This window comes from Thunnus albacares, chromosome 4, assembly GCF_914725855.1.
Source record: "Thunnus albacares chromosome 4, fThuAlb1.1, whole genome shotgun sequence".
Classification (NCBI taxonomy): domain Eukaryota; kingdom Metazoa; phylum Chordata; class Actinopteri; order Scombriformes; family Scombridae; genus Thunnus; species Thunnus albacares.
In genome coordinates this window covers 7,772,289-7,800,089 of record NC_058109.1, presented here as the reverse complement: position 1 = coordinate 7,800,089, position 27,801 = coordinate 7,772,289, and the positions used below count along the sequence as shown (strand labels likewise).

The window sequence follows — 27,801 nt, the reverse complement described above, 5'->3', positions numbered from 1 at the left end:
TGGTAACTAATTGATAAATTAACTAATTGTTGCATCTCTGTTGCATTTATCTGTTGTTTTTTTTCTTCTTTTTCTGTAAAGCATGTTGTAACTTTGTTAAGAAACGTTCTGTATAAATAAAGTTTATTATTATTATTATTGCTGTATTACAACAGCATTACTACAACCTCTAGATACAGCAGCAACTGTAGACTTTTAGCAAAACAACAAATAAACATCTCTCCACACCAGGCTGCCATGATGGCAAACTGTTTACAGAGGTCTGAGTGAGTGTGTGTGTGTATGTGTGTGTGTGCATGTGTGTGTGTGTGTGTGTGTGTGTGTGTGTGTGTGTGTTTACAGAGTATAAGTCACCCTCGGACAAACTTGTGACTCACACTGCTGCAATAAAACCTCTCTTCTTTCTTTCTCTGTCTCCCCACTCCTCCTCCTCCTCCTCCTCCTCCTCCTCCTCCTCCTCTCTCTCTCTAGTAGACTGAATGTTTCAGGGTCTCTCGACCTCAGATCATTGACAGTGATGATTTAAACTCCTGCACACAGTCACAATGTCTCAGACAGACAGAGAAAGACAGACAGAGAGAAAGACAGGCAGACAGACAGGCAGACAGACAGGCAGAAGAGTTCCTCCCTATCTGTTTGCTCACATTCTTCTTCTCTTACACAAACAGAAAACAGAAAAACGCCCAATTTTCTCTTCTTTTTAAACTGCATTTTGTTTCTCCTAAACACTGAAAAAAGCTAATAATTCCCAGGTTCATAGTGCAGCCTCTCACCTTGCACCCCGGCGTTGACATCCATCACCTGCCTGCATCGGACTGCAGCTCCTCCCAAACACACCAAAGCAGATCCACAATCCACTGATTTACAGCACAAACACCCAAACTAACTGTTTCCGGCTGCTGTCGATCTCTAGACGAGTAAAAACAAACTTTTCCTCCTCTAAAATAAGTCAAGGTCAAACTTTTGTCCGTATATTCAGCTCAACAACAAACTGTGGGTCGCTGTGATTCAACTGAAAGTCCAGCTCTCATCTAACCGTCAAGCTCGCGCGAGATATCTCTCTTCCGGTGACACCTTCAACATAAGAGCCACATATTACTTAAATACATATAACCAATTAATAAATTAATCAATCAATAAGATTTACCTATCAGGCTGTGGTACTGAGATAGTTTATATTATATTTTTATAGTAAGAAAAAAGCATTTATACATCATAATACACCATCATAAGTAAAAGTGGAAACTTCAAATACTGCTTAAAGGATAAATTCACATTTATTCAGGTGTGTCTTAAAATAACAGTCAGGTGTCTATATGAACACTGAAAGAGGTTTTCTGTAATCATTCCTGCTGTTCATACTGACTAATAAATGATCCTCTTCAAATGTGCTTTCAGTGTAAGTGATGGTGGACAAAATCCACAGTGTGTCCACACAGTCATTTTGTGCAAAAATGTATTTAAAAGTTTATCTGAAGCTTATATGAGGCTATCTGTCTGAGTCAGTCATATCAAGTGGATATCTGCCACATTTACATCCCTGTTGAGCTGCGATGGAAGTATAGCTACAAAAAGAGGGACTTTGGCACTAAAAGTACTGTAACATTGAAAGATATCCACTTGATTTGACTCATTCGGTGGCTGAAGCTTCATATTAGCTTCAGATAAACTTTTAAATACATTTTTGCACAGAAGGAGGACTGTGGATTTTGTCCTCCATCATTTACATTGTAAGTGCATTATGAAGGGATCTTTTTATGGTCAGTATGAACAGGAGGAACGATTACAGCAAGGAAAATGTGTTTCAATGTTCATTTGGGCTCCTGACTGTTGTTTTAAGACAGACTTGAAAAATTGTAAACTAGTCCTTTAAGTAAAAGTACATGAGTATTAGCAGCAAAACGTTGCTGCCAAAAGCAATTATTCAAAATAACCCTGTTTACAGTGTTACATTTATCACATAAATATTACTGTAATTTAAATTAATATTAATTCACTGTCCTGTAGCCTAACAAAGCAGCATTTTAATGTAACGTTAACTAATTTTAACAAGTTATACTGTTTGGTTCACTAATCTACAGAATAACAATGCATATTTTATGAACTGATTGTTTCACATCTAAAATACTGATGTGAAAATTAACTTGTGACTATAGCTGTGAAATAAATGTAGATGAGTGAAAAGTACAGTATTTGCCTCTGACATGTAGTGGAGTAGAAGTGTAAAAGGAAATACTCAAGGTAAGTATAAGTACCTGAAAAGTACAAAACTGGTTTACCCATTAAAACGTAATAGATGAAGGAGTTAGTTGAGAAGAACTGAAGTCTCCTAACAAGTGTTTAAGTAATTAGTCGATGAATTGTTCAGTTGATATTCAGAAAATTAATCCACAAGAATTTTTAAATCGATTAACAGTTTAAGTCATTCATCAATTAAAAGATTTTTTTTTAAAAAGGAATATGTTTTGGCTTTTTAAATTCTAATGCAATACCTGAGTTTAGGAATCATTAACCAAAACGATACTTTTTGATAACAAAAGAAGTTCTTAAATGTAAAATCATGTCCAAACACAAGCAGCCGAACAAGAACTTTACCTGAAGAGAGTCTAAAATTGACAAACGTTTAATTTATATCAGGAACTATCTGATAAAATAAAAAAGATCATGAAGGTTACGAAACTGAGCAGACGATTCGATCCCAACTTTCACTTAATGATATCAGTGTTACGGTTTGCACGTACAAACCAAACAATCGAAAAGATAATTAACAGACTAATCGATAATAAAAAGTCATTAGTTGTGGCCCGACCCCTGACAGTGACAGAGCCTGTGCTTTTATACTGAAGGAAGGCGGTGCTGGGCCGGCTGATGTTGTGCCTTCGAGCTCGGCTGTCTGTGTCCTTTACAGGCTTCTGTTGTTTCAACCATTGACGCTTCACAGCTCACACACTATAGAGCTGTCTGCTGGTTTTTCCATCAGTGAAGTGTGTGTGTGTTTTAGTGTAAGAAACCAAAACTCGTTGGTCAGCTTGAAGCAAACGAGATGATTACCAGTCGTAAAGCAATATAAATTCTGAGTTACTGCCTGGAATATTTCTCAATGAATCTGTAGTAATCCAGTAAATTCATTTTTCTGCAGATTTGTAACTTGCTACAAATGTAAAAAGAATAAATATGAGTTCATTTTTGTTTTTCTTTTAGTAATTTGGTTCATAAACTCTTAGAGATTAAATGAAAAGATGAGAAGAGGAAAGTTTTATTAGATGGATTTATTTAATTCCTACATTAAGGTACTATAAAACAGTACATTTCTATAAGATGTAGAAAAAAAAAGTAAAATAACAGTCTAACTATACAAAATTGAAACAGACATTTCCAGAAAAAAAATTAAAATATTCACAAGTAGGAAATGCTGAATCTTCTCTTCCAACAAACTCTTAAACTGCAGATGAACCAGAAGTCGTCGCTCTGCCTTCAGCAGCAGCTCGAATATCAGAGTCAGAAGATAAAACACAGAAGAGAGAGAACAAAACGACTGCAGCAATAACTGACAGCCATAGCGTCCTTCTACATGTGTCAGATATAATGAAATATGTTCTTGGGATCAATAATTAAAAAGTGTACGGAAGCCCATTTCCGCCAAAAGAAGAAAACAAAAAGGATGAAAATTGCAATTATGAGATAATAAATATGTTTTTTACTTTTTCAGTCAAAATTATAGTGAGTCATAATTTCTTAGTCAAATCAATTCCATACGATCATTTCATCATTTGACATATTTGACAATTCCTCTATTTGTTTCTTGTCCTGCCGGGAACGGGCTTCCACTGCGGTGTCTTCGAACTGCTTTCGAAATGCCCTCATCATCACTGCTTCCTGCACCAATGTTAGAAAAGCATTACGAACCATTAAGAAATATATAACCATAAATGTAACATTAATATTCAGTACTTTACAAATATATAACCACAAGCTTAACAATGTAACCACAGTGTTTAATATATTACGGTGTACAAGTGCAGCCACCAGCCAAATTAATTTGAATTGTGTGTTCTGAATTTTGTGAATGAAAATGCAGAGAAAATTTAATTTGAATTCAACACATAATTCAAATGAATTCTGACAAAACTCTTCCACCATATTATATCACATTAGCAGGTTTTAGAAAATTCTTTGATTTAGTGAGTGGTCATCATGTTACTTGCTGCTTTAATGATGAGTCGTCATCAACAAACATTTAGAAGACACTTAATAAGGAATGCTGTTAAAAAATATGACATGAAAAACACAGCGCTCATTAAAGATGAATGAATATTGATATATGTTCTATTATGGTTTTTAACGGCACTTTTTAGAAGGAAGCATCCATTGATGAATAAGTGGTTTTTCATTACCTATTTAGTGTTTACTTGCTCTTGGTCCTAAATGTTGACAATAATACAAAGACGCCATATTGTCAACATCCATAAGGCGATGATACATTCAGCAGCTTTTGGTAAAAATCTTTGTGGATAACAGAACCCCAGGAGCTGCTTTGATCCCATTGGATGTTGGTGCCAAGGAACATCTGAACATGTTCATGGCATTGTGTCTTCCTGTGTTTCTGCATCAAAAAGTGCCCGAAGAGTTTGTTTCAGCATCACATTTTGGTTCCGAATATCAACTCGCAAAGTGGTCTCCAACCAATCAGGACGCAGTGCTGAAGCAGTCTTTGGTTTGAACTGATCCGCTCTGCCAGCATCTGGAGATCCAGTCCTCCAAAAATCCTCCAGGCAGGGCGACCAGAGTGCCACTGTTCTAGAACGCAGTGGTTACCATAGTTACCTGAACTAGTGTTCTAGAACACAGTGGTTAACCTAGTAACCTTAACTAGTGTTCTAGAACGCAGTGGTTACCATAGTTACCTGAACTAGTGTTCTAGAACACAGTGGTTAACCTAGTAACCTTAACTAGTGTTCTAGAACGCAGTGGTTACCATAGTTACCTGAACTAGTGTTCTAGAACACAGTGGTTAACCTAGTAACCTTAACTAGTGTTCTAGAACGCAGTGGTTACCATAGTTACCTGAACTAGTGTTCTAGAATGCAGTGATTACAATAGTTAACAGGGAATGGAGTGCTACAACACAGTGGTTACCATAGTTAGAAGTGTTCTATGACTCAGTGTTACCATAGTTACAAGGGATTAGTGTTTAGATGCAGTGGTTACCATAGTTCCAGGGACTAATGACACAGTGGTTACCAGAATTCCCAGTGTGTAGTGTAGAAACCAGTGGTTACCGTAGTTATCAGAGTTATCAATGTTCTAGAATGCAGTGGTTACCATAGTCACAGGGGCAAATGTTCTACAGCCCAGTGGTTACCATAGTTACAGGGGCTGGTGTTTCACAACTCAGTTATTTCCATAGGTGTCTCCACTCCAATGCCTGTTAATTATTCCAGTTTAGTGTCCATGACGATTGGATGACAACACTTCTGAGACAGGATTCAGGTCCAACACCAAAACATCTTTGGCCCTGTAATGACATCACTGGGCTGGTCCTCTTTTGATTGGCTGGAGGCGTCCCCTACTATGATACTACAGGTTCAAGTCCATCGCTGTGTTCCAGGTGATGATGGTGGTGCAGCTCAGCTTTACAAACTGTGGCAGCGCTGCAGCGGAGCAACGCGACCGCTGGGGGCTCCTCGTCACCTGAAAGACACAAAGCCAGGTGTGAGGTAACCATTTTCATTTAGGAAGTCCTTTATTTTGCTGTTGTTCAACAGTCATATGAGGAAATTTGAGGAGTGAAATGTGATGTAACAAATTAAAATGAAATCATGACAACATGGAATAAAAGCATAGAATGATATTAGTAATAAAACATTTGTTGATGTACAGCCGGTCTTACCCAGGCCGGAAGAAGATGATTCGCTGTCGGCCAGGGAGGAGGAGTCAGCCTGGTCATGTGAGAGTCCCTCCATTAGGGGAATGGAAAGCTCTGAGGAGGGGACAGACGAATCATAGATGCCCGAATCACGAGGAGGCGGGACCTCTGGAGGGGAAGGACGGCCTTCTTCTGTCTGGACAGGTAGGGAGCACACCTCGTCCTGGAGGATGGAGGGAGCAGAGGAGGAGGAGGAGGAGGAGGAGGAGGAAGATTCTCCAGGTAACAGTCCTGATATTCCAGAAGTGGACCTGAGGGAGCAGAAAAGCAAACACTTGACCAGGGAAGTACAAAAACTGAAATTTTGCTTTAATGCTCGCAGTAACACAATATAAAAACACTGCAGCGGTATTACAACTTGCTTTACCTTGAAGTGTGTCCCAACATGGACAGAGAGCAGTGTGGCAGGCCTGGACTGGGACAGAGACCTGGACTGGGACCAGGACTGGGACTGGGACTTGGACTGGAGCCAGGGGCAAGCAGAAGCACATTCCTCCTCGACACTCCCTCCCCACTCTCCAGCGACGGCGTCTTCACCACCACCTCATTCAGCACCAAGCCAGAGTCAAACTTCTCCTCGGGTTGAGATGAGGTGGAGGAGCAGGGGGCCTTTGAAGGAGAGTTTTGAGCCAGGACGGCGGGGAGAGGAGGAGAAGGTGACGAGGAGGAGGCCGAGGAAGCGCCTGCAGGAGCTGGAGCCAGCGGCTTCTCGAACCAGTCAGGGTTCTGGCTGATGTGCTGGTGCATGTTGCAGATGGAAACGTAGAGCGAGCGTCCAGACTTACTCCTGAAGTAGTTCCTCCTGGAGACGTTAAGAGGCTGCGACTCGCGGTCGACCAGACTGGACTGACTGGAGTGCAGCCGACTGAAGAGCTGAGGCAGCTGGTCCATCAGCTTGAATCTAAACACAAGAAAAAAATGATTGATCAGACAGCAGGCAGTAACTAAGAGCTGCTTTAAATATATTTCACTTCAATTATATAATATAAATTATATTTATTTCATACTTTCTGGCCATTGCATTGTATTGCAAATGGTAAGAAATTACTTTGAGTTTGAAACTATAAACTCCTCCAAAAACATGAAATACAAATAATACTGAAAAACTCAAATCTAATAAATAATTAAATAAAAACAAATCAGGGCTGTTTTTTTTATTTTAGGTGTTTCAGTTATTTTGTCCAGGCTGTTGTTGTTTACCTGGGAGCCAGACTCAGCATGGTGGGGATGTCGCTCTCTGTCGAATAGTCGAAGTAAACCGTCATGAAGCGGTTCAGCTCCTGAGCCCCGCCCCCCTCGCTCTGCTTCGCCATCCGCAGCTTCTCAGCGATCATGGCCACGGTCACAATGAACAGGTCACTGCCCGATCCACCGGTCGGAGAGCTGCTGCTGCTGCTGTTGTTGCTGTTGGTACCGCGGCGACTGACCGGCGTCTTCCCGCGGCGGCTCTTCTTTTCCACAAAGTAGCTGCAGGAAGAGAACTGAGCTGGTTAGAATAGAATAAAATAATAATAATAATGAAGGACAGATGGGAGGGACAGCAGGAAGGAAGGAAGAAAGGTAGGAAAGAAATGTGTACAGAAAAAATGAAGAAAGGATGGAGAGATGGGAGAAGAAAGAGAGAAATAAGGAAAAAAGGAAATAATGAATGGAAAAGAGGGAAAATTTAAAAAATAGGGAATATTGAAGGACAGAATAAAGAACAATAGAGGAGCAGAGGCAGCTTCAATATTTTATTATAAGTTCTATCACACAATAGAGTTCCTCACTAATGGAAAATAAAGCTTTTTTTCCTTTAGAGGATTTTCACTACAGTACAATCAGTGTTTTTGCAGCATCTAGTGGTGACTGGAGGAACTGCAGCTGAAGACACATAACTGACTTCTGTGCTCAGACAGACTTTAGTCATGTGTGAAAAAAATGCAGCACTCACATTCATTTGGTGTTAATGCAGAGGTTCCTTAAAAAATACTGGACTGTCCTGCAAAAAAGTTGAACCTGGCTCAACTTTTACTGAAACGTCCCAAACTAAAACAGTCCTAGTAGGTTACTTTGTGCTGGGAAGACTGTATTTCTGTTTGCGTCGTGATTGTTGCAATAAAAGATAAAATTATTGCAGCTGTGATAACTGTGATAACCGCTGTGCAGTGTTTTGGTATCTGATGAACCTTCAAACTCACGGATCTGTTAGTCAAAGTGGACTTGAATCATATTTCATCGTCTCACTGGTACCTGAAACAACATGCCCGCACAAGCAGCCCCTTGCACTGTTTTAATCTACAGCTGTGTTTGGTCTGAACAGTAGCTTTGAGTAGATGCCATCAGAAACGGAGTAGAAGACAGTAGAAGAGTACCGTAGGCCCTTGGAACAGACGGTGATGATGAAGTTGGCTTCGTCCAGCTGTCTGCTGAGCCATGACATCTGACCTTCTTTGCACATCTCCAGGTGTTCCCAAAGGTCCAACACAACCTGAACAGGAGTGAACAGAAGTTTGACAACCAAACTCGAACCTTCAAAGCTTAAATGATTCATTCTTATGGTCTATTTTTAAAATCTATCACTCTCTCTCACCTCACAGCTGCAGAAGTCCTGCAGGAAGTAGGCGAAGCTCTGGATGACGCTGGTGTGTTTGGGACAGTCTCTGTTGGAGTAACAGATGAAGACTTTGGGGCGGGGCCACGGCCGCTCCGTGTTCAACGCTGCACTGTGATTGGATGACTCGCTGCTCTCTTCGTCCAACTGGCTGTAGATGTTTTCTAACAGGGGAGGAGATGAATGTTAAGAATCTTAGCCATAAACCGAACTTAGGCCTGACAGAAATTAGGCCTTTACATTAAGATCTAACATGTCATGAAATCAATTGGTGCAAAAGTTTAAAGTTTAGTCTTTAAGATTCATCCTCTGGTAACCACTGAATGTCTGTATGAAACCTCATAGCATTCCATCAAAAAGTTGTTGAGATACTTGAAAGTCTCTTGCTAAAAAAGTGTCTGTGTGCAACTGCACAAACAAATAAAGGCTACTAATTGATCACCATGATGACCTCATTCAAGGTAGCATCAAGTCTCTGCATTGTGAACTGAAACCTGAAACCAATGGCTGCCTGGAGAGAATGACATTAATCAAAATACTAATTATTTGATTTGAACAATTGGTTGTCAGTGATGTGATGTTTACTATACAGCAGATGATTTATATATAGAGAACTAAAACTCAATACATGCAAAACCACCAGAGTGATCCTTTTTCCTTAAGAGAGAAACACGGAGCACCTTTGAATTTTGAATCACGTTTCTACTCACCTTGCTGTTTCTTGCGACACATGACAGTGAAGAGAGTGGCGAAAGCAGACATGACGACCAGAGGCACTGTGATGGCCATGGCACGGATAGGCCCCGCCCAGGGGGAGTGGACTGGCAGATGAAACAGACAAACCCATCATGAGACAACAAAACTAAACAATTAAAAGAATTATAGTTATATGAACATTAAATCAAATAACTTCCTGTAATATGAAGTGGCAGCTAGTACTGACAGACCAACAGATAAACCTGACACCCCAGTTTAAAATGACTACTCTCCCAGTATAATACCATATACACTTGAGTGTAAACCACTTGACCAGCATGAAATGGCAACTTTAAAGGGTATCTAGATTACAATTTTCAAACAACATTTTAACTTAATGAGTGAAATTTTAAAGTATTTTAATGAAAAATATGAGAAAATGAAAACCTTTGTGGAAAAAATCTCTCAAAAGATTCTTTCTTTATCATGTTTTTCTAGCTCTGCTGACAAAATAACCACCTCTAACCGTAATAAATGTGGTTTTTAACTTTTAGGATTTACCTGTATGCTGTTTTTAAGGTTTTATGTACCTTAGTTTCTAAATGTTCTATGTTTTACCTTGTTGAAAGACAAATTACCAAATTTTCAGGGAAAATTTATAATTGAAGCTGAAGTTTACAAGATCGATAGTTATACAGATTACTGTGCTGTTCCTATAGAGTGTGTGTGTGTGTGTGTGTGTGTGTGTGTGTGTGTGTGTGTGTGTGTGTGTGTGTGTGTGTGTAAGAGTGTCTCACCCTGGCTGACGTGGTACTGAGTCTGCCTCCTGGAAGTGTTGCTGTCGTCTCTCAACTGATACAGAAAACAAGAAAAGCAATGAAAGAAAGGGAGGGAACAGAAAAGAGAAAAATGATGAATTTCATTGTATGAACAGATCAATGTGAATTCTGAAATTGGAAAATGTTTGTCTTTAAATGTCTTTCAAATGTTTTCCATTTTAATCCATTTATTAGGAAAACAGTAACATCCAGTTTAACCAGTTCAGAGCTGAGAGCTGGCCAGTGCTGTGATCCTCAGTCTGGTGATTTAACTGTGTATATGAAGCTCAGTCCTGTGCTGCGTTCATGTACCTCTATAGTGTAGGTCCCCGGAGTGACATCCTGGAGGATGCATGTAGTTCTGAGCTGGTTCGCATCCTGCACACAGTGAAACATACAAACAATCAACATAAAACTCAACCAGGGCTGCAGGACAGATCGTGTTTTTATTAGTAGAAATAAATAAGTTTCTTCAATAAAGAAATCTATAGAAAATAGCAGCAATATCAGAACAGCTGACAGTCACAATGTTCATTTTAAAACCTGTAAAGACTAAATCTAAAAAGAAATGTAAATCTTAAGTGTACAAATAAACATTTAAGACAAACACATTCTGAGGAGAGCACTGCAAAGCTTTTACTATGAAGCAGCTGATAGTAGTTCACCAGAACTGTCAGACACTGAATGCAGCATCATAAAAAGCTGTTAGTGGACAAGCTAAAACCAGCTGAGCATGCCGGACGTTTTGGAAACACTTTCTGCCGACGTCTTGGGATCTGAAAGGCTCGGTCCGCAGAAAATGAAAACCTCTGTCAACGGAAAACTGAAGAGCTGAAGGCAGTAATTAGACATGTTGCTCAATCCTGATTTATGGTCTTACTGGTTTGCAGCGCTGCAGTTTGAACGGTCCTTCCTGCCGCAGTTTGTAGTATAGGTAGTACAGGTGGAAGCCGAAGGAGGGCGGCGCCTGGTCGAACGCCACGTGGAGGTTCGACCCCAGCTGAGACACGTTCAGGGTCTTCGGTTTCCAGACTGCAAAGATGGACAGAAAACTTAACTTCCAGTCAAAGGGGCATTTCTGATCGTACTTTAATGATGCCACTGGACAATTAGTAGTATAAAAATTATGAAAAATGTACCAATTACCATAAATTCTCTTATTAACTTTACCTCAACAGCAGAGAGAAGGTCTTTATTTCAAACTCAACGCTTCCTCTATGTTAATCTGTGTTCTTGATAAATTCAGTATAATGTACATTTCCACAGCTCTACTCCCATCGTGTCATACTCACCACTCTGCTGCTCTTTCAACACAAATGTTTTCAGTCACTATTTCAAATCGCTTCTAATTTTCCGTGTTTTTGATCTGTGTTTAGCTACTGTCAAACTCAACACTTCCTTCACAGATGTAACATAGATGTCAAACATCATTCCTCCCATTCCCTGGTAGGCTTTCAATGTGAAACATCTGCACCGGGCCTTTTTGTTCTGGTGGATGTGGAAACATAGAATATCCATCTTTATGACTCGAATACCAACAAGCTTCTTCATGGTGCTGATTGGATTTGATCTGTCCAGGATGTAATCGCTCCATCCACAGAGAGAAACTGCATCCACTCATTTAGGCTTAAATTAGTTTGTGGTTTATAGTTTACAACTCTAAGAAAAAGACAACAAACCGCTGGGAGTAACTCCGTCTACATGTGGATCTGATTATGACGACGACAGTGAGGAACTTACATGGTTTGCAGACCAGGTTGTCTGAACCCAGGAGGACTTCACAGGCTGGAAGATGAACGCACACAAAGACAGAAATGGTTAAACGGTTTGTTTTCATCATCGGTTCAGTGCCTTGATACATTTTAAGGGACATTTTGGGCAACATACTTCTTTTCCATCTTCCCCACATGGATATCATCTGTGTGTGGAGTAGAGAGACAGGTGTGGGATGTGTTTGTAGTTAAGTAAACTTTGTTAAACCACATCGTCTTCTGGATTTGTTAGAAGACATAAAGAGTTTCTTTGAGCCAGTGTTTCCCAACCTTGTTAGCTTGTGGCCACTGTGATACAAAACAGTCATATGTGTGTCTCATTTGAATACAATGCCTGAAGAGGTAAAACAAAGATTAAATAAAAGTCTAATAATATTGTGGAGCTGAATTATTTGATGACCATCTAGTGGCCTCTTAGATTCTTCTTCTGACACCTTGTTCTGGTCCCGATCCACACTTTAGGAGCCACTGTGGATGATGAAGGGTGCCAGTTTTACCAGTTTTTATAATTTATAATGTAAAAATACATCTTTGCAACCCAAAATATCAGATTCCATCTTTGCTGTGTTTCTTTAAAGTTTCCTGTCAACTCTCGGCATTCATTTATTCATTTACTCAGCAGAATACAATACATAAAATGATGGAAGTTTGTTCCATGTGGGTGGAAAAATAATGTAGCAGAAATGTTCTGGGTCTGAGTAAGAGTTTTGTTTCAAACTCTGACAGTTTTTTTCCTCGACTTCTGTCATTCGAGCCACATGAGCTGGAAGGAGTCTGTTAGAGACATTTAAAAAGGCTATTAATTGCTCAATAAATCAGTTTAATCAATTAACTAAACCACCCTGTTTGGATGCGGTGAATACTGGACTCACAGTTGGTCCTGAGGAAGGACGGAGTGAAGAAGCTCTCGTTCATCAGAGTCGGGAAAGGAACAACACGAACCATGTAGTCCGTGTCAAAGGTCAAACCGCTGAACGGCTGACTGCTCAGCTTCTGTGTGAGGAAAGTAATAAATAACACAAAGAGTCAGATGACAGCAGTAAAATAAAGATGTGAACAGATTTCATAAATCTTCTTCAGACTTAAAGTTCAGGGAAGGAAATGATGAGTGACAGTCTGTTTACTATTCAAAGGAAATGAAGGAAAAACTGTTTTAAGCTCCATTCGCATGTGATTAACATTACAGGAGGAGGTGGAGGATGAAATATTGCTTCCTCTGAAATTTAACTCTCTCATCTCGTATTTTAACCATCAGGAAATGACAGGACATGGTCTGTAAAAGACACGGAGCCAAAAGCTTCTCCAGAGATGCTGCATGAAGTGAATCATTGAGTCATACATAACTCATTCAAATCTTAACACACTGACATGACACATATTGATATCATTCAGTTCGACCTACACTCCCCGAGAACATTATTATCCTTGATGTCCACAGTAATTAAACATCCACGAATCAGCTTAGAAATCAGAGAAAAAAGAGGCTTCAGAACCTGAGAAATATAAGTTTTCTTCAGTATCAAAGTAATCTAGTGATAGTTGTCTGTACATCTATAGGTTCATTGCAAACAGGAACTGATAACAGCTGATTCAGCGTACTTAAATGATGCCAAAATGTAAACAAACATAGGTTGGGCTAATACCAGTAACAATACCAGTAGCTGACATTACAACAGACCATGTGATGAGCTTTTATGCTCTTCTCTTGCTGGTTTTAGTATGTTTCCATCTATAAAATTAGCAAATAAAAAATTCTGTAGTAGAAAGACAAGCAGCTCCTCCCGCAGGAAAAACTCAGACATCCGCTTTAAAGTACAAGGATGTTGCTTTAGACGGGATTTAAATTACAGGAGGACCAGTGAGTTCGCCAAAAAACAGTAAGTCATTTCAGCTGTAATTATTATACGAGGATGGGGGTGAAAATAACTCACATACACACTGCGGACTGGATTAAAATTACTTAAAATTACAGAGCAGGTAATTTTAATATAACCGCACCTCCCCTAGAGAAATAAATCCTGTCCAAATGGGGCTTAAGAGTCTATAATATAATAATAATTAACACTTAGCACAAACAGAGGATAAGATAACAAAAGGCAAAGAGCAAGCACTAAAAAAAATCTATACAAACTGCATGTTGACACAGATATTTAAAGATATTTAAAATAGTAAAGTTGTGAGGTTTCTGTCGTTGTTTTTGGTCGTACCGTGTTCCTGTAGGAGAAGTTGAGCTGTCGCGGGTCTTTGAGGATCAGATGTTGACATTGTTTTCCTTCTGGATTCTTGTCTTCCAGATAAACTCTGAAGCCTTTAATGTGTTCGATCCCTGCGGAGACACGACAGGAAGTTCAGCTTCCACTTCCATCCCTCTCTTCTTCTCACCTTCCTTTCCTTTTCTCCTCCTCCTCCTCCTCCTCTCTCATCATTGTTGTTCCATTCCTTCTCCTATCTTCGTCACTTTTCCTCCTCTGTTCTTCTTTTTGTTTTTCTTGTCCTCCCTTTCTCTTTTCTTCTAGTTTCTTTTCCTCCCCTCCTGTCCTTGTTTCCTTTCCTACTCTCTTCTTCTTTTTTCTCTCTACTCCTCTCACCTCCTCACTTTCCTTTTTTCCTTTCGCCCCCTCTTCTACTCTCCTCCTGTCCACATTTACTTTCCTCTCGTTTTATTCTTCTTTCCTTCTTTCTTCTCTACCTGATTCCTTCCCTTCCTTCCTCTTGTCTTATTGTTTCCTCCTTTCCTCTTGTTCTTTACCTCCCTTCATTTCCTTTCACTCCTTCTCGTTTCCTCATCTGTCCCCTCTTTGTTCTCTTTCCTCCCCTTCTTCTCTTAGTTTCCTTCCTCATTCTCCCATCCTTGTTTCCTTCCCTTTCATCCTTTCCTCATTTCTTCTCCATCCTCCCTTCCTCTCTTCTTCTAGTTTCTTTTCCTCCTCTCCTGTCCTTGTTTCCTTTCCCACTCTCTTCTTGTTTTTCCTCCTCTGTTCCTCTCATCTGCTCTCTTTATTTTCTTTTTCCTCTTCTCCTTATTCACTTTCCTCTCTTCATTTCATTGCTTCCTCTTCTACTTTTCCTCTTTCTGTTCTGCTCCCCTCATTTCTTCACATCTTCACCTGTCCTCTCTTTCTTTCCTCACATCCTAGCATCCTTTTTTCCTCCTTTCTTCCCTCCTCTCCCCAACAAATTCCCTCTCCTCCTTTCCACTCCTTGTTTTATTTCTCCTTCATTGTTTTCCCTTCCCCATTTCTTCTTCTCTACTTGATTCCTTCCTTCCCTCCCTTTTGTCTTACCGTGTCCTCCTCTACTTTCCTTTTGTTCTTTCCCTCCCCTCATTTCCTTTTCACACCTCCTCTCCTCCTCGTTCCCTCTTTTCTCTACCTGCCCCCTCCTTGTTTCTTCCCCTCCTCCTCCTCCTCCTCCTCCTCTCTGCTCTTTGAAAACACGTCTGTCTTGTAATTAGACCTTTACATCCACAGGACATGTTTTTCTTATTAGCTCTGTGGGGAGTGGAGAGAGAGAGAGAGAGGGAGAGAGACAGAGAGCTGCAGTAGAACAGGTTTTTCTGTCTTGAGGCAGATTCCTGAACACCTCTCTCTCTCTCTCTCTCTCTTTCTCTTTCTCTCTCTCTCTCTCTCTCACTCTCCCTCTCCCTCCTGCAGAGTCGAGGACAGACGAGGATGTTTTTGCATTTTAACGACAGCTGCAGTGTGACTGCTGGTTTGTTGTTTTTTTTTTTCCCCTTTCACCTCAGTATCATTTCTAGTATCTACATGTTTCAAATTAAAGGTATTTTTTAAACCAGTTCAATCCTGCACACACGACTGGAAACAATGTATCCAACTCTACACCATGTTATTCTTTCCTGAGGGAGTTGCACGACACATTTAGCTTTCGTCCACTTAGCGCAAGTTCACGTCTGTATAGTTTTACGGCTATAGTGTAAAACACATGCGACACGTCATGTGACTCCATAATTACCAACATCAGGTGCTGCTGTGCTCTACATCAGCACGACAAACTGAAGTCAAGATACAACATATCTGTCTCTCCTTCTTTCAGATGCATGTTTAGAAGTCTGCAATGAATTTCTAATTTTGACTCATAACTAATTAATACTGAAAACAGCATGTAATTATGTAGTATGATGAGGATCATGTGACTTTTGACGGTCACATGATCATATCTTAAATTCTCGATAAACCAAAGCAGGATTCGTCCACCTGCTACAGTCTGTCAAATCAAATCAGCAAATCAGCTTTTACTATCTGACAGAAACGTGTCATATGCGACATAATTATTCAGTGTTTCAAAACATAGAAAAGAATATTTTCATAGGAAAAACTGAAAATATCTCTTAAAATAAGAAAAGTGTGAGATGAGATGAGAACAAACTACAATCACACTGGACTTGAATTAAACCCGTTAACATCCAGATTTCCCTTTTTCTTGTTTACACTTCACTGGTTTTCAGCTTCATAAAATCATCTTATTTCACACCATCATATATATATATATTACATCAGCTCTTCATTAAAGCTCTATGATGTTTCCACTCAGTGAAATATTCAAACCCAAGACCTGCACCATTCAATCAAAATGGAAAACATCTACATTTGATTCACATTTTCTATTTTGACAGATTTGGTATCTTGGTTTTTTTTATATCTATATCTTGTATCTTTGGAAACTTTGTACAAACTTAAAGAAATTTCTTTTAAATTCTCGTGAAGATCCAACAGTTTGGTTACACAGCAGGAGACTGAAATCATCATTTTCACAGCTCGTTAAGGAGTGAAGGTGATGATTTCACTGTTGGACTATCGATACGTATTGATAATCTACAGATTCATCTTGATCTTCTGTAAGTCCGCTGAGCATCGGAAACATTTCAGGAAGCTAAATAAACTTCTTTGGAAAAGATAAACTTTTCCAGCTGCTTTTGTTCTAAAACTTTCAGCTGTGACGTTCTCAGCAGGAAGACGATGATGAGCAGATCTTTAGGAGGAAGTTTGAGAGATTGGTGGAGTTTTTTCAAATTAGGGCTGGAACTAACGATTATAAAAGTATTGATTAATCTGTCGCTAATTGTCTCGATTAATCGATCTTTCGTTTGTTATCAGTTTACTATCACAGAGAACTAAAGAAACCAGAAAATATTAACATTTAAGAAGCTGGAACTAGAGAATTTTTGCACTTTTTCTTAAAAAAAAATGACTCAAAATGATTCATCGATTATCAAAATAGTTGACGATGACTTTTCTGTCAAATGACTAATCGATTAATCGACTACTGCAGCTCTATTTCAGATGATTGATTCTGGCTGCTGTTCATGAGCGGCTGTGACATGGAACATTTCTGGAAGATTTCTGTCTTTCTGTGAGAAAACAACAGGCCGTATTGTCACAGCGAGAGAGAGAGCGAGAGGTTCACCTTACACTGAGCGCACACACACACACACACACACACATTCCTTCACGGTCAAATCGTGGTATTGTTGTGTGAGATGTGATCCCCTCTCTCTCTCTCTCTCTCTCTCTGGGCCTGATCAAAGGGACACACACACACACACACACACACACACACACAGAGCTGGGTAATCTTACAGATTTGAGGACTTTGAAGCTTTTACTTTCCTGTTTCTCCTCCTTCATTTTCCCTTCTCTCTCTCTCTCTCTAAATCTGTCTCTGAAGAATCTTGTAAATAACAGACAGGTAAACAGACAGACAGGTAAACAGACAGACAGGTAAATAGACAGACAGGTACCCAGTGGACTGGCAGACCAGTGGACGACCACGCCGGCCTGGTCCTCACAGGCCAGATGGCTGAAGGAGATGTTGGTCACTTCATGGATCACATGTTTCCCCAAAGGGTAGTTTAATGAACAATCTGCAGGGCGAGAGACATGGACAGAGACAGAGAGAGAGAGATTCAAACAACAGCACATACAACCACACTTGATCTGCTTTAAACAGCGATTACATACCGTATTTTAACTCATATCTACATTATCCTTAAAACCGGTTCTACCAACAACCCACGTGGTGCAGTCGGTGACCTCATCAACTACTCCTACAGAGCAGCTACATCAGACAGCGTCAGTCTGTGACGGACATGAAACACGCTGGTTGAATCATCAGCGCAGACAACGAGACACTGAGCAGTAAAAGTTGAGTTTCATTGAAAAAGAAGCTGAAGCTCTAAATCATGAAGGAATCAATGAGCGTATTGATCCTTCCTGAGCAAGTATTAGCTTATATGTCATTGATCCTCTCTTTCCACCTTCTCAATTCCTCATAAGGTTGTTTTTTTTATGCTTTTAGGTTTGTATGGCCTCATTACTATGTGTATCTTTTACAAGATTTACTGTATTACCAATTCCATATACAGTTTTAAGCTTATGGCTTTTGAATGTTTTAGCTTTGCAGACAGTATTTTTCTTTCTTTTCCATCTACTGTGTGTATCTGTTGATTTGGGTGAACTGTTGCAATTGCCCTTACATGGATGAATACATTTATGTTGAATTGAATTACATTTTGAATATAATTTTTTGGTTAATTTCAGTCGCAGCGGTGGTGCAGTGATGAAGCGTTCTGAGCAGTGAACTGAAGAGTTTTTCACGTTCCGGTTCATGTAAAAGTCTCGTGAATGTCTTTCAGTCAAAAAGGTCAACAGGTACAAGAATGAGGACATAAAAACATTAAGGATAAAGCTTCCATTACTCTATTTTTCTGACTGTCAGCAATTTTTTACATACAGACAGCTCAGCTAACATGAACAGTCTGATTGAAAATAGGAAACGTTTTTTTTTAGCAGTAAGGCTGCAAGCATCTTTATCGATTAATCGTTTTGTCCATAAAATGTCAGAAAATGATGAAACTAGTGGTTATAATTTCTTAGAACCCATAGTAACGTCTTCAAATGTCCTGTTTTGTCTGATCGACAGCCAGAAATGAGTTTATACTCATAGAACCTTTCAACCTTCAAACCTTCAAATTTGAAAAACTGCGACGAGCAAATATTTGACGACTAAAACGATCAGTTGATTATTGAAATAGTTGCTGATTCATTTTCTGTCGATCAATCACACCTTCAGTCATTCAACCACCATGTATGTGTTACCCTGACTTCTCCTGTTGAGGATTTTTTCCCAACATTTCTTTTGTTTTATCTCATGAAAGACGAAGATGGAAGGGCAGCAGAGGAGGAGGAGGAGGAGGAGGAGGAGGAGGAGGAGGAGGAGGAGGAGGAGGAGGAGGAGGAGCAGCCAGCCATGAACCGAGAAGGAACGGAGGAGAAAAGATGGACTTAGGATGTAGAAAGGAAAGGGGGCGTGAGCTCAGACACGACTGACTGCTCCTCTTTCCTCCTGCAAGCCACCTATTGACGAAGAGGATTGAGGTGAGGAAGAGGAGGAGGAAGATGGGACAGAGGAGAGGAGATGGAGGATGACTGAGAGGAGGTTAGGAGAGCACGGGATATGACACGAGTCACTGATCCTCTTCCAACCTACCTCCTCATCCTCCTCATCCTCCCCAAAGACGGGGTCATGTTCAGGGCTAAAGGAAAAGGTCACGGCTGGTCGCTCATCTTCCTCTTCTTCACCTCCTCTTCCTCCAGCACAAAGCTTCTTCGGAGGATGTGAGGAGGAGGAGGAGGAGGAGGAGGAGGAGGAGGAGGGGAAGGCTGCAGATTGTTACTCCTCTTCCTCCTCTTTGTCTTCTTTTTAAGACAAAGGAGAGGAGAAAGAGGAGGATGAAAGAGGGCCAAAGAGGAAGTTCATGACTGGAGGAGGAGGAGGAGGAGAACCTTCATCTTAAGTTCTCACCTTCCTCCTCCTCTTCCTCCTGTTCTCCTTCCAATTCAAGAAGCAAAGATGAGGAGATGGAGGTTGTAGCTCTCATACACTTTTCCTCCTCTTCTCTTCTGCTCTTCTTCAAAGCTCTCAAGAGGAGGATGAAGGAGACAGCAACTTGCTCTTCTTCCTCATAATAAAACTGTTTTTAAAGGAAGAGCTCTTCCTCCTCCTCTTCCTCCTCCTCCTCCTCCTCCTCCTCTACTAACTAACGATGACTAACTAAAGATACTGTAGGTTTATGTTCTGACCATCAGTTTTAATTATTTCAACTTTGTTTCTGAGTTATCATGTTTTCTCGGAGGATGGAGCAAAACACGTCGCCACGGTTACCAAATTCATCCAAAACTACCCCGGATCAGAAAGTGAACCGATTTAAACTGCTGAATGTTTTCTATAAAATGTGGTTTTTGGCTTTGTTAGTGGAGCACACGACTGAATTTGGGTTATTTCAGAACTTTTCTACATTTTTCTTACTGTCAGCAAATATCATGAAAAGACCAAAACCAGAAGTCCAACGAGTGTCCAATAGTCTCAACATTTTCCGATTTCTCTACCCAGTCTGTGGCACACAGCCGCAAACCCATAGAAGCCGAAGTCAAACCAGAAGTTTTGGATTCAACTTCAGAAGTCAGAAAACCTCGTTAAAAACCCCACTGACATTTGTGGCTATGCTAATAACTGATAATCCTTTCTCAACAGTATGTCATTGTGTGGCTCGATTCATATGTTTAGATAATGACGGGAGTTTTCAGAACAAAAAAAAAAAAAAAGCTCTAATATTGTTGTTTATTCAGTATATATGATTTTAGCAGCCTCTAACAAACATCGTTTCCAGGAAGTCCTGTAGCTAAACGTCACAGCTCAACAGAGAACATGAGCATGGAGGCGTCGTGGATAGTTCAGATATGTCTATAACAACAACAGGACAGAGAGGAGCGAACGCTGTACAAGTCTATATACGGGAGACATTACAACTAGAAACAACAACAGTGACTTCAGAAGAAAGTGTTTTATAGATATGGACAAAAACCAAACTAAACCAAGTTACGTTTGAAGTTTAATGGGAGCTGTAGATTTTTTTCTGAGCACACAAGGAAAATGATGTTTAACTGTCTTAAATTAATAAAGGTTTAAATTTCTGATAGCAGCTGCTGTAGTAGAGCCGAGCGGTCTGAGAATATAAGTAAACTCCAGGAACACGCTTCATTTTTTCAGAAAGAAAAAAGCTGGGCGTTATAGTTTTTAATCAAACGTTACTCAAACAGGAGGAAACTGTGCATTTGTTGTGTGTATGTGTACGTTCAATTATGTGTTTTTAATAGTTTTTCACAATAAAAGAGCTCTACGGCACAGAGGAAAAAGATATATCAGGCTTTGGATACTTGTCATCGTTTGGTCTTTTCATGGGAATTGTTGACGATAAGAAAAATATAGAAGATCAACAGACTTATCCTTCAAGTTTCGCCGATCTCATCACCTTCCGTTCCTGACCAACCAGAGGTCAAAGGTCACCCTGCTCTATATTCCCCATGACATCACTGCAAACACAGTGAGAGAAGAAGAAGAATCTGACTCTCCTCCATCCTCCCTTCACTTCATCCTTCAAACAGCTGGAGGTTCAGAGGAAAAGGGAAGCAGTGAGGTGTGTCAACCCCCCCCCCCCCCCCCCCCAACACACACACACACACACACACACACACACACCTCAGTACACACACACAATGAGCTGCTTCTGATTGTCATGTTAAAACATCTCAGTGCTTTACTTTGGATTAAACTGCTGGTGGGTTTCGACACTTTTCATTTAATCTGTTCTTAAGAGGAAGCTGCATCATCGTTTCAAAGTCTCATGACCTTCTGACCTCTGACCTGCATACAACTAGTGACATAATATGTATTGAGATCATTGTGTTTAAAGGAATAGTTTGACATTTTGGGAAATATGCTTATTCGCTTTCTTGCAATGAGTTAAACGTGAGGATCAATACAACTCCCATGTCTGTACGGTTAAATATGACTCTACAGCCAGGAGACTGTTAGCTTAGCTTAGCATAAAGACTGGAAACAGAGGGAAACAGCTAGCATGGCTCTGTCCAAAGGCAGCGGTGAGAATCTCAGGATGTGAATCAGGATATTTCTCCCTTTTTTCTGTCAACATAACGTTATTAACGATGTACAAACATCAGTTTTTTGGAAGCTGCAGAAGAATCCTGGAAGGTTTATGGTTTCAACATATTTTCTTTTCTTTTCTTGCCATGAACGTTTTGTTCCTGAAAAATGAGTAAACCTGTTTATTATTATTACTACACCGTTTCTTTTAATGGTTTCTATCTTTTTCTCTTTATTTTCAGGAAGAAAATTAAAATAGTTAACTTGCAGATTAATATAGGTATGCCTGAAAACTGCAAACAGACAGACTCTCTCTCTCTCTCACACACACACACACACACACACACAAAAAGAGGAATCTGAAAGTGCTTCTCGCTCATGGTCACGGACAAAGGCGGGAGGCAGGGATCGGCCACGGCTCAGGAACTTGACTTTTACAGAGAAAAGAACAAAAGAGGAGGACGTGGAAGAAGGAAGAAGGGGATGATGTGGGTGGAGATGCGGGGGGAGGAGGGGGGGGGGGAGGTGAGGAGGGGACGTGCAGCTTTTCACGCTGGGTAACATGATGGAAGATAAAAGATGATTTAGGTCTCTGATCAAATTGTGTGATTGATTTTAATTTAACATTTAGGGAGGATTTACCATCAGATGAACATAAATATTCACAGGAAATGTTAAAGACACTCCACTTTAGTTTTGGAGAGAATTGTCAGAACTTTTCTAGTGCATAAAGTAACAGGCAATTACGTAAAAACAACAAGATTTCACCACCCATTCAAGGTAAAACAGTCCAATAATTCAGATTACTCACTGTCAGCTCTGAAGGTGACGGCCAACCTGCGACCTCCATCTGTACCAGACTGCACCTGAGAGAGAGAGAGAGATAACCACATGATATTTAAAAAAGAACAACAACGCTCTTAATATTCTGTGTTAGAAACTTGCTTTTTGTTTGTTAGGTTAGTCAGGCGACTATAAATCAATGAAATCATGCGTGGGCTGCCGTTCTTATTCAGAGATAAGGATTTCTACAGATGCCAGTGGGTCAGTGTCCACAGATCTGGTTTGTTCAGTGATTACACAGGTCTGGTGTCATGCTGTGACGGCTGTTTCCCTCATTTATAATAAAGTAATACACCAATCACAGCTTAAGTAAGCAGTATTAAGAGCGGGGACGTCATCTTCTTGTGCCAGAGCCAGAAAAACTAGCAAAAATTGCCACGAAAACAGGAACAAGAGAGGATGAGCTGTTGACTTCCAACAACCAGTATGAAGCAGCTCTGCAGGCTGATGTTGTAAGTCGACGCTGAGAAAATAACAACTCTTAAATCGTGATAATCAATACTGAGACAGCTGCTGCTGCTGCTGACAGCTGTTACCACATCTTCTGTGCCAACCTGAAGTGACGGCTGGATGCATCAGTTACTGCTGATAATGCAAAATAAGTCTCATGCCCAACATGAACAAGATGTCAGGCTGAAAGAATGAAGTGAAGGGAAACAGACATTCAGGCTTCTTTATAAGTCTCTGTGCACAAATTAACAGAAAATAACATGATAGTTGATATTTTAACAATATGTTTATGGGATCTACATGGTGTAAAAAGACTTATGTAACATTTTATTCATTGCAATTGTCCTTTTTTTGCATGGACTTACTTGCATGTCTATGTAACCTGCAAGCTTTATATTTGCTTCTGTCTCTTTGTAAGTTTTTATACCGATCAGTTTAGGCAAAAAGACTAAAGTGGCCTGAATATAAGACGATATGTTATGATACGTTATGGGTTGTTTGTAGGCTAAATGTTGCTATGCTAGTGCTTCATTAGTCTAGTTTAACATGAAGCTAGCTGCATTATCCTGCTCAGGTGTGTGTGTGCAGCTAACTTTAAGCTAACAAAGCTGACTGGGATTGTAGCCTCACAACAAACAGACAAATGTCATGAATCTGATGAGAACATAACTATTATTAGTATGAAGGAAGGAAGTCAGCGTTTGTAGCTGCTCGCCTGTTGCTAACACTTCAGTTTCTGTCGCTACGGTAACTTTGTGAGCACAAATAAAACTGTATCCCATGAAAACTGCCAAGCTCCGTGGTAAACGGTGTCTGTACTAGAAATTAGGGCTGCGACTGACGATTATTTTCTCGATTAATCGTTTTGTCTATAAAATGTCAGAAAATATTGACAGATTTCTTAGAGGCCAAGTTGACGTCATCAGAAGTCTTGTTTTGTCTCATCAACAGTCCAAAATCTAAAAGATATTCAGTTTATTAGCATGTATAAAAGCTTCAAACCATCACATTTGAGAAGCTGCAACCAAAAATGACAAAAACAACTATAGGATTATCAAAATAGTTTCAGCTAATCATTGCAGCTCTAATAGAAATTTTACTGAAAAATCTGATTTGGTATTTCTAGAGTCAAAGTTGAGAAGAACATCATCAAAAACATCTGGATTCATTCTGTGAAGATCATGAATGTTTACAGCAAATTTACTGACAGTCTGGTGTGTAGTTGTTCTGCTCTGGATGACATCGATGAGACAGACTGAAGCCAAAAATTAAAAAAAAAAACAACAAATTAACCAAAAACCACTTTGAGCTGTTTGGTTCTTTGTTTCTATTGACAGTTCCTGGATGTTCTTCCGAGCACCACCCAGCAGCTTTATGTGACACAAAGGACGGCGGATCCAGTGACACACGATGAGCTCTGAGATAAACCGAGGTGTGACCGTCAGCTCCCCTGTGAGCCCCTGCGAGATACAGTTTACCCAGAATCCTTTTCTCTGCGTCTCCACACAAAAACATGGGGTGCGTTCCAACACTCGTACTACTTTACTATGCCAGAAAATGATTCATAGTATGTCAAATGCAGTACAACAAGGATGCTTTTCTGCTTATTCTGACTCACAATCCTCTGGGCGGCTGAAGATGCGTCACATCGACCGCTGAGAGAGAGAGAGAGTTCGGACAGATGACAGAGGCCGGTGTAACGGCGGCTTTATGACGAAGTAGTTTGTCCCAGTTGTGTGCAAACTTTGTAAAACAATATGTACTTTGTGAGGGCAGCTGCAGTACGTACTAAAAGTAAAAAAAGAAAGAGTACACGATCTGGAACGCAGCCACGGATTCTCATGAGGCACGTTTCAGCTGTCGACTGTTTCAGCAGAGCAGTTTTACAGCTTTGACCTTGTTTTCATGTTGCCCTGCTGTGCGACACACACACACACACACACACACACACACACACACTCTCACAGCAGCTCTCCGGCTTCAGGCTTGTTACAGAGGTGTCAGACTATGGTCACACACGCACACACACACACCTGAAACTAATCAGACAGACACCCCACTGTGTGTGTATATATATATGTGTGTGTGTGTGTGTGTTATAGAAGGTGTAGCGTGCTTATTAGCAACCACTGTACCTCAACAACCCATCCATACACATGTGTTTGTAATTATATACTTGTGAAGACCCTCATTGACATAATACATTCCCTTGCCCTTAAACTAAACACGAACCTGGACCCTAAAAGCATCAAACAGCTCTTTGAAGAAGTGAAGAGCAGAGAAAATGTCTTCACTTTCCAAAAATGTCCTCTAAACACACACACACACACACACACACACACACACACACACACACACACACACAGTTCCATCTAATCACGTTCTTATTAATTATATATTTTGTCTTCTGTTTGCCTCCACTGCTGACCTTTGACCTTTTGGAGGTTTTCATGCTGCTGCATGACAGATGTCCCGCTGGCAGCATGAAACAGGGACCTAATTAAAAATCAAGGGAATTTTCTCACCGACAGCAAAAAAAAAGAAAAAAAGAAAAAAAAAGAAGCAGATTTCCGGATTTGTTGCACTGAGACTGAGACGCCGCCCTGCCCCCCCCCCCCCCCCCCCCCCCCCGCCCCCCCCCCCCCCCCCCCCCCCACCGAAACATTTCCCTACTAACACACAGTTTGTATGTTGGTAGAGATTAACTGAGTGGCTGAATGTGAAGGATGTTATTTTTAAGGCTGCACATAATTATGATTTTCATTGTAGATCGATCAGTCGTTCGGTCTGTAAAATGTCAGAAAATGATGAAAAATGATAGATAGATATTCAGTTTCATCAGTAAAGACAGAAACAGAAACAAGAAAATATTCATTCGTATTACATTATATTCATGCAACAATTAGTTGATTAACTTATTAGTCAATTGACAGGGAACTAATAACTATTTTGATTAGTCGTTAATCGTTTTGAGTCGTTTTTTTAAGGTAAAATGTCAAATTTTCTGGTTCCAGATTCTTTAAATGTGAATATTTCTGGTTTCTTTAGTTTTCTATGACGGTAAACTGAATATCTTGTCGTTGTGGACTGTTGGTCGGGACAAAAACATCTGAGGACGTCATCTCGGCCTTTGGGAAACGGTGATCAACAATTTTCACCATTTTACAGACATTTCATATACCAAACAACTAACTATGAGACTAATATAGAGAATAGTTGTTAGTTGCAGCCCTGATTGTCATGTCCATGTAGAATTAAATTAGATAAAAGATGCACGTGTGCCTTCTCATGATGTGTCATAACCTCCTGATACACAGATAAAACATCTTTACTGACTCCCTGCTCATTTTACCGACTACATTCACTCTTCTTTTCAACACGTCTGACTGACATGTTGAACGCTGAGGTCTGAATCCGATGAGTCAGCAGAACTTCAGCATAGTGGTCCTACAGTGTGAAAACAACTGGACTTACATAATACTTGAAATTCAGACTTTAGGTGCTTTTTTTTTTTTTTTTTTTTGCACGCCACTGGTAACCACCACCCACCACTACCAGCCAAACCATCATACTTACTTTACAACTAACAATTTTTCAAACAGACGGAGAAAGAGAATTTTCTTCCTTCCTGTTGCCAGGTGTTTCTCACTAGTAATAATCATTATCCCCCCCCCCCCCCCCCCCCCCCCACACACACACACACACACACTCACACACTGCCTGAGGCCTGAACAGACAGACTCACATCAGTAAACAACTGCAAAGAAAAGAAGGGAAAAAGTTAAAGGGTAGGTTCACAATTTTTCAAGTGTGTCTTAAACAACAGTCAGGTACCCGTATGAACAGTGAGAGAGGTTTTTCCTCGCTGTAATCATTCCTCCTGTTCATACCAGCTATTAAAAGATCCTTCAAATGTGCTTTTAATGTAAGTGATGGAGGCCAAAATCCACAGTGTGTCTGAGTTAATCATATCAAGTGGATATCTGCCACATTTACACTCTTTTTTTAGCATCAAATTCCCTCTTTGTGTTTCCCTGTTGAGCTTCAGTTGAAGTATAGTAACATAAAGAGGAACTTTGGCACTAAAAAGACTGTAACATTGAAAGATATCTACTTGATTTGACTCATTTGGATGACTGAAGCTTTTAAATACATTTTTGCACAGACGGAGGACTGTGGATTTTGGCCACCATCACTTACATTGTAATTGTATTATAAAGAGATCTTCTAATGGTCAGTATGAACAGGAGGAATGATTACAGCAAGAAAAAACATGTTTCAATGTTTATTTGGGCTCCTGACTGTTGTTTTAAGACAGACTTGAAAAAATGTGAACCTATCCTTTAATTGCTAGTAATGAAAAAAAAAAAAAAAAAAAAAGCAGACAACGTTTAGGAGGTTGGACTACGTGCTGAGAACAGAAGTGAACTACAAATCTATAAACACAGGGAAACACAAAAGTTCAAACCCTGAAGAGAGCAGAATTTCCCCCTGGGAATCCCCCAAAACACACACACACACACACACACACACACACACACACACACGTACACAATCAGTTCCTGTAGTAATCAGACAGCTAATTGCAGGCTCAGTTAGATGAACATCAACGGCAATTAATCACAGAGCTGCAGGGAAGGAAAGAGGGAGGCTGGAAAAGATATGAGGAACGAAGGAAAGGAGAGAAGAGAAGGATGACGGGGTAGAAGTAATCACCAGACCTGCAGGGAAGGAAGGAAGGAA

At 40.2% G+C, this 27,801-nt stretch overlaps 2 protein-coding genes across 3 annotated transcripts in view; both read right to left on the bottom strand.

The window, feature by feature from the left end:
- Window positions 1-1,030, bottom strand: part of arhgef3 (Rho guanine nucleotide exchange factor (GEF) 3) — a 34,307-nt gene extending 33,277 nt beyond the window's left edge. The window contains exon 1 of the mRNA XM_044350166.1: window positions 774-1,030. Coding sequence (XP_044206101.1) covers window positions 774-811 — 38 coding nt within the window. The 5' untranslated portion in view covers window positions 812-1,030. The remainder of the gene's footprint in view (window positions 1-773) is intronic.
- A 2,220-nt stretch (window positions 1,031-3,250) lies between these two features.
- Window positions 3,251-27,801, bottom strand: part of il17rd (interleukin 17 receptor D) — a 34,574-nt gene continuing 10,023 nt past the window's right edge. Inside the window, exons 2-16 of one of the 2 annotated variants that reach the window (XM_044349316.1) lie at window positions 22,577-22,631; window positions 17,564-17,686; window positions 14,013-14,131; window positions 12,678-12,798; window positions 11,774-11,818; window positions 10,914-11,065; window positions 10,346-10,411; window positions 10,013-10,067; window positions 9,230-9,340; window positions 8,499-8,683; window positions 8,281-8,396; window positions 7,127-7,393; window positions 6,294-6,827; window positions 5,891-6,177; window positions 3,251-5,691 (exon numbers count right to left, since the gene is read on the bottom strand). In XM_044349316.1, the coding sequence (XP_044205251.1) occupies window positions 5,570-5,691; window positions 5,891-6,177; window positions 6,294-6,827; window positions 7,127-7,393; window positions 8,281-8,396; window positions 8,499-8,683; window positions 9,230-9,340; window positions 10,013-10,067; window positions 10,346-10,411; window positions 10,914-11,065; window positions 11,774-11,818; window positions 12,678-12,798; window positions 14,013-14,131; window positions 17,564-17,686; window positions 22,577-22,631 (2,358 nt within the window). In that variant the 3' untranslated portion in view covers window positions 3,251-5,569. Of the gene's footprint in view, window positions 5,692-5,890; window positions 6,178-6,293; window positions 6,828-7,126; window positions 7,394-8,280; window positions 8,397-8,498; window positions 8,684-9,229; window positions 9,341-10,012; window positions 10,068-10,345; window positions 10,412-10,913; window positions 11,066-11,773; window positions 11,819-12,677; window positions 12,799-14,012; window positions 14,132-17,563; window positions 17,687-22,576; window positions 22,632-27,801 lie in introns of those variants that run through there. The other variant, XM_044349317.1, reaches the window with a different exon arrangement.